At 33.1% G+C, this 6,697-nt stretch overlaps 1 protein-coding gene across 2 annotated transcripts; it reads right to left on the bottom strand.

Moving 5' to 3' along the window:
- Nucleotides 1–1,506: 1,506 nt before the first annotated feature.
- LOC132059884 (transcription factor bHLH30-like) lies at nt 1,507–6,058 on the bottom strand. 2 transcript variants are annotated; one of them, XM_059452727.1, is made up of 3 exons: nt 5,584–6,058; nt 4,350–4,757; nt 1,507–2,052 (listed from the first exon to the last, which is right to left on the bottom strand). In XM_059452727.1, the coding sequence occupies exons 2-3, from the start codon at nt 4,719–4,721 to the stop codon at nt 1,567–1,569; spliced, it is 858 nt and encodes a 285-aa protein (XP_059308710.1). In that variant the 5' UTR covers nt 4,722–4,757; nt 5,584–6,058; the 3' UTR covers nt 1,507–1,566. The 2 variants fall into 2 exon arrangements, with proteins under 2 accessions (XP_059308710.1, XP_059308711.1); XM_059452728.1 differs by lacking the exon at nt 5,584–6,058 and adding an exon at nt 5,256–5,539.
- Between the last annotated feature and the right edge of the window lie 639 nt (nt 6,059–6,697).

Genomic DNA, 6,697 nt, shown 5'->3' with positions numbered 1-6,697 from the left:
TAGTTGATGAAGAAGGATGTGATCCAGTTGAGCTAGGAGTAGCTGTTGGAGTAACACTAAACGCCAGCCACTGATATTGGGAGTCAACTGAGTGAAGCCCTGTGTGGTAGCATAACCCAGTGTGGGCATCATTATAGGGGTCTAGGGAGGCGGCTGACTGCAGCCTTGGGTCAGCCCAGTAAAGTTAAAGTTTCGTTGCTAAATAAAATTAAATTAACTACAAAATCTTATTTCGTCCCCAAATGCATAGCATTTTGACGAACTTGTTTGTCATAAAAAGTATAAAAATCCTTTAAAAGACTGTCTTTGCATTTGAAATTCCACCATGCTTTAGCACAAAAAATATTGCAGAAATCCAAAAGAGATCTGAATCTCACTCCACCTCTCATTGTTATATAACAAATGTCATCCCAAGATAATCAGTGCTTCTTGTTATTTGTATCTTCTTTTCCCCAAAAGAAGTTGGCAATGAGCATTCTATTTTTTTAAATATTGTCTTAGGGAGATAAAGTCTAGATAAGAGATGGAGAGGGAGAGAATATAGAACATATTTAAAAAGCGGTGAGAGAGAGAATGTAGAACAGGTTTAGTAAGCACTGCTTTTCCTCTATAAGACAAAATGTTCCCTTGCCACTCTTCCAGTATGTTAGAAAAATTGGAAACCATGGAGTTGAAATAAACAACTTTCTTCCTTCCAATATAGATAGGACATCCTAGGTAGATCACAGGGAATTGCTGATGATTAAAGCCAGTAATAGTGCAAGCTTCCCTTACTTGGTGATTTGAGAAGTTAGAGGAAACATACAGGCCATACTTACTCTTTTAATCTTCTGTCCAGTGGTATGTTCATAAAGTTCTAGCTTGGTTATCATTTTTTTCAATGATAAAGGATCTCCAGAAGAAAATAAAACAGCATGACTTGCATAGTAAATATGGGTGATAATGGGACCTTTAGAATCAACAGATTATGGAATGGAGTGATCATCCTGTGAGTTGTTCATTAGTCTTGATAGAAGTTCAGCACCAACAACAAATACAGAGGGAGATAGTGGATCACCCTATTTGATGCCCCTTGTAGACTTAAAGAAACCCTTCCTCGAGTCTCTTCTTTGAATTATTCTTACAAAGAAATAGAGTGTTCATGTGATTTACTCCAGTCTTGGTGTCCAAAGTTTGCTGGAAGTTGAAGTACACCGCTATTCCAACAAAGGTAAATTATATTCTATCTTGGGAGAAATAATTCTATACCTCAGATATTGTGGATGAATTAAATTTCTTAAAGACGCATAGAAAATTCTGTGGGCTCGGAATTGAAGTTCTATTCCAACGGGGCTACTTCTCTCTCACACTTTCGCCAAGTTTTTAATTTTGAAGATGACAAATGGGGAGAAATTTAATTTATATATTATGCTGTTTTTAGAGGTTAAAAACAATATTAAAATTCGACACACACCCAAAATAGCACATACTTAATGGAACAAGAATTTAGTTTGTTTTTTTAAAAAAAAAAAAAAAAAGGGAAATTAGACTACATACCAAGTCAAAAACTACAAAGTATATATCCCCCTAGAGAGATCTATTTTCAAATATGTTAATGTTATTACTAGTTCTTTGTCTCTTAACATTGCCTGAACCAGAATCAATCCCACTAGATCTCTCCATCACTGCTTTAAGTGCTTCTTGAATTGAACTTAGAGTATATTGCAATTGATCATCCTCATTATCATTCGTCCACGTGTCTTCTTGATCTCTAGTCATGAACAATACATTTTTCACTCGTCCACCAAGTGTAGTTATTTCAGCCTTTAGTGTTTTTAACCTTAGAGATTTCAAGGTCTTGATTAGGTCAGGTAAAAGATCAGGCCTATCTTCACAGCACAATGAAGCTTTAATCACAAAATTTCCTTCTTCATCAGATGCATTATAATACTCAACTGTTAACTCGTTTATCTCAGTTGGGATTACTGGATTTGTCTCGGATATTTGTGAGGTTTGTCTCTTGAGCTCCTTCACATGTTGTATCACCTCAGCTAGTAGTGATGCTTTATCTGTCTAGAATATCAAAACAAAAAAAAAATGTCACATGCATGATTCTGAAAAAAGAAAAAAAAAAATTTAATATCCATGTATAAAACGACGGAAACATTTTACAAAATCAGATCATTTAAAAGGTAATTTTATGTAACTCTAGCTACTTAATAATAGCATTGCTTGATAATCAAATAAATGATAAATAACCTCTATACATGTTATATTACGTTGATAGCGTAAAAAAAAAGATTCCGCTATCAATGTCCAAAAAAAGAGTGAAAGGATCCAACTCATATAGACAGAAAATGTAAAGAATAATTACACTATTACTGTAATTTAACTTACTATAGTATGGTGCTTAATTGCCTTTATTTTTGAAGTTAAGTTCTAAATATAGTTACCCGTAATTAAGTATTTTTAAGTGGCCTGACGGTATAAAAGAACTGCAATGCGAAATGATGGTCAAACTAAACTTTAAAATAGTTCCCACAAAAATAAAATGAATCTGTTAAAACAATTCAAAAACTAAACCAAAACTTAATTTTTCAAAAATTAAACGCAAATCAATTCCAAATGCACCACCGAAGGTGGATTTTGATGCCAGGCATGGGAGAATTTAGAGCTTATTAATGATGTGCATGACTGACAAAAATGCTTGTTTGTCTGCCTTTAATTAAATCTCTATTTCCTTTTCTTTTGTTGATTTTATGTGCATTATTTTGACTCTGTCAAAAACGGCTACGTAAAGATTTCTATGGAAGCTTTTTAGCTGCTCTATGGTTTCTCTTTATGATGTCAATTGAGCGACATTAACGCTGCTTTTTTCCTTTCCTCGAAATTACCACTATGTATAATCAGTACATTAACTAGAGCACTCGAAGTTCATTCTTTGTAACCTAACGAACACATAAAGAAACCAATTGATCAATGGAGTAGAGAAGAATATAAGTGTAATCTAAAATACAAGTGGTATAAAGATCGATCTAAAAGGAAACCATCTTTTATACCTCTATAACCAATTTTTAATGGTATTGTAACTTCATATTTCGAAAGTCAAACTCTTTAGTTTTGATTGTGGATTTCAATATGGAAATTTTAAAATTTTTGAAATAAAATTTATATATTTGAAAACTACCTTAAAAAAATATGTACTATAAATCACAATGACTAACCACTTGAAATATTTGAAAGGGATATGAAAAACTCATGGTTAAAGAAAAACACATTTAAATTTTGAAATTCGAAAGGTTCCATATAAATTAGGACGGATGAAGTACCTAAATATGCTCTAGCACTCATTTGTGCATATAAAATTGGCTTAATGCATATGCAGCCACTTAAATTTGCCCCTTTTTTCATTTTGGCATCTCAACTAAGTGTTGTTCCTATTGAACCTCTGAATTCGTCCTTAAGTGTGTCTATCAAACCCTTTAAATCTGATTTTTATTAGAAGCATAAATTAAATTGGGAAAATAAAGGTAGAGTAATATTTTAGACATGTGGTAAGCTATTCTTTAGGTCATGGATGTGTCGATTCTGCTGTTTCACTGCCAATTTAATTAATAGGTATTATCTTTTCCCCTCTCAATTGCTACTAATCTTAACTAAAAGATAGCATAATTAAATTAGACTATTTATTAGCATGTTGCTACATTGAGATGGAATACTATGTAAGTTAATTGTATTTGATATACACACTTGAGGACGAGTTCAGAATTTCAATAGGAACAACACATGGTTGATGTGCCAAAATAAAATAAAAAAAGGAGGCAAGTTTAGGGAGCCGCATATGCATTAAGCCTATAAAATTTGTTCGAGTATCCATATCATCTTAATTCCTATCGACAGTCTATCCAAAGTAGAATCTTTGGAGGATCTACATGTTAGAAATTAGAAAAAAAAACGAAATTTATAGGGTCTGGGGCTCTAACAAGGAAATTAAAACAAATGTAAGAATGTCACGCTTGGGATTCGAATTTGCAACATAAAATAATTTCAAGCCACTTTTAACATTTCACTATAAACTTTTCTGATATAAAGAGCATTCACAAATTTATACGCATAGATAGCGTAGAAAATTAAATTAAAACCCTTCAAATCATGTAGTTCTGTGCGTGAGCATAAATGATATAGACTATATGCATAAGTTTGTAAGCATGTGAAAGAAAATTACTACAAAAAAGCTAGAATTAGCTGTAAACTTTGTCACTAATCCGTTGCTAAATTACTTATAGCTGATGGAGTTTTTGATAATATGTCACAAATTTTTTTTTTTTATTTTTTTATATAGAATAATGCGTTGTAATAAAATGACTTACTTTTGTAGTGCTGGGAAGAAGGCTACGGAGTTTAGCAAGATGATTATTGATTCTTTCTCTACGTCTCCTTTCAGCTTCACTGTGGCTTTTGGAGGCAGCAAGTGCCTTTGCATCCATTATTTCTTGTGCACTCATTTTCTGCACCTCATCTTGGAGGCCAAAAGGTGTTGATGAACATGGAAATTGTAGAGTACTTGGTGGTCTAATTCTGTTGAATAAACCTCCATAATGTGATGGTGGAAAAAGAAATGGATCATCAAGTGTATTGAAGCTTTGGGGGAGACTCCATGGAGAGTTCTCTTGGAATATTAATCCTGACATATTTCCAGCTCCATACATATTATATGCATCTGTGCTGCTTTGTGACTGCATAGCTTGATATGATTGTTGAAGAAGTAGTTGTTTATCCTGATGAAGATTATGTCAAGTTTTAGGACAATAAATATTGATCTTCTCATTAAATATGCCCTATCGAACAAAGCATATATATATATATATATATATATATATATATATCCTTCACCTTTCCTACCATAGTATATGTATTTATGAGCCTAGCTAACTTTTCCACTCTAAAAAGAAAAGTATTTCGGTGTACAAAACATTCCGCTTTCACATACGGTTCGAAAAAGGATCGCACTTCAAGAGGGGTAAAATATTAGTAGTCTATTCTAACACAAGCATTAATAACTCGTTTCATTGTTCGAACTTGTGATCAATAAGTGGCACAGAGATAGCTTTATTGTTATTCTAGGCTTTCTTTTTGACACGGATAATATACGTAAAATAATTAATCTCACACTATCAGAGATCCAAACGAAAAAAGGTTAAAAAAAAATAACCTAACAAGTAATTGTTCGAAAAAAAAAAAGTGAGAGAAGTAACAAGAAAAATAATATAAATTACCTGTTACAATAAATTACACATAAATACACTTGTAGTATAAAAAATATTTATCACTTACTAGTGTATACAACCTAAATCTCTATATGTTTGTTCTTGTATATATGTTGGATGTATACTATGAGTGTGAAGTGTACTTGTTTCCTATCTAAAACCACTACAAAACAAGTTTGAGGTTGAAGAACTTTAGACTTGTTCGATAATCATCTCTCTTCTATTTTTACACAAAAAGACGAAAAGTAAGAATAATAAAGAGAAGGGGATCAAAAACTTGGATTCTACGATAAAAGGAGATTGTAAGAGATCAAAGAAAGATGATGAAAAGACAGACCTTTACTTTGATGGCTTTATGTGCCCCTTCCACTTGTTCTCCTCTTTCTATTTTTTAACTCTTCCTTTCTAGGTTGGTTGTCTTCTTTTGCAACACCAACTTAATTTGTGAAATGTGAGGGTTGAATAGCAATGGAGTATTGACACTAATTATCCTAGCATCAACTATACTTTTTGCCAAAGGTTCTCAATACTTTTGTGTTGTTTTGGTATCTTTTTGTTTCCTATATATGCTTTTTATTTCCTTTCCTTTTGGGGACTATTCAGCATAGTGGTCTGTTCTCTTTCATACCTGCACTCCATTCTCCACTAACATATATAGTGGGCATGCAAGTATTGGTAGTTTCTATCTTTCCTTGTCTACGACATTCTTTTTTGGTTGAATACACTGGTAGCACGGCCCCTTTTGAGTAAATTTTATTTAGATAATCGAATTATGTCATCTTTCAATTAAGCATTTGAACATATAATAAAGTGTTCATATAAGGCACTTCCAACTCAATTTTTTTAAACGCTTTTGCATGTTTTTTCAAACATTCATTACGTAAATAAGTTAATCACGTAAAATGTGTTACCTCATTTAATTATACGCATTAGCATCAACTGAGACAGACCTGAAATTTTACGGCTAAGGCAAAATACATAGTTTCCACCCTGAACTATACCCGAATTGTCGACTTCACATTTAAACTAATCGGGTAACCTATTACCTCCTACACATTAAAAAAGTGAATGTATTTACTCCTGAGAGCTGATTTGGCACAAAATACAAAAATAATTTTAAAAAAAAACGTGTTTTACTTTTTAAAATTAATTCTTTTTTTATTGTAAAATATAGATTTTTATAACCCCTCACCCCCCCCCCCCGGCACACACAGCCCCCTTTCCTTTCTTCAACCACGCCCCCCACCCCTACCCCAACCCACCCACCCGCTTTCCTCTTCTTCTGAAAACCCCCTCATTTTCACTACCCTAGAGGTATTATTTTTTCAAAGAGGAGAGCTGCGATTTTGATGGCGGGTTTGGTGATGGGTGCAAAATTTATGGTGGTTCTTGCAATTTTGGATGGTGTCAATGGTGGTAATATGATTCCAGTGGTGAATTTAGCTGTAAGT

This window comes from Lycium ferocissimum, chromosome 6 (assembly GCF_029784015.1).
Source record: "Lycium ferocissimum isolate CSIRO_LF1 chromosome 6, AGI_CSIRO_Lferr_CH_V1, whole genome shotgun sequence".
Taxonomy (NCBI): Eukaryota; Viridiplantae; Streptophyta; class Magnoliopsida; order Solanales; family Solanaceae; genus Lycium; species Lycium ferocissimum.
The sequence above is the reverse complement of the archived record's forward strand: the minus strand, read 5'-3'. Positions and strand labels throughout refer to the sequence as shown.

Excerpts from the sequence above, each read along its gene's own strand:
- LOC132059884 (XM_059452727.1), bottom strand. The coding sequence starts at position 4,721 with ATGCAGTCACAAAGCAGCACAGATGCATATAATATGTATGGAGCTGGA. Across the intron at positions 2,053-4,349 it reads TTCTTCCCAGCACTACAAAA|ACAGATAAAGCATCACTACT; the intron begins GTAAGTCATTTT and ends TTGATATTCTAG.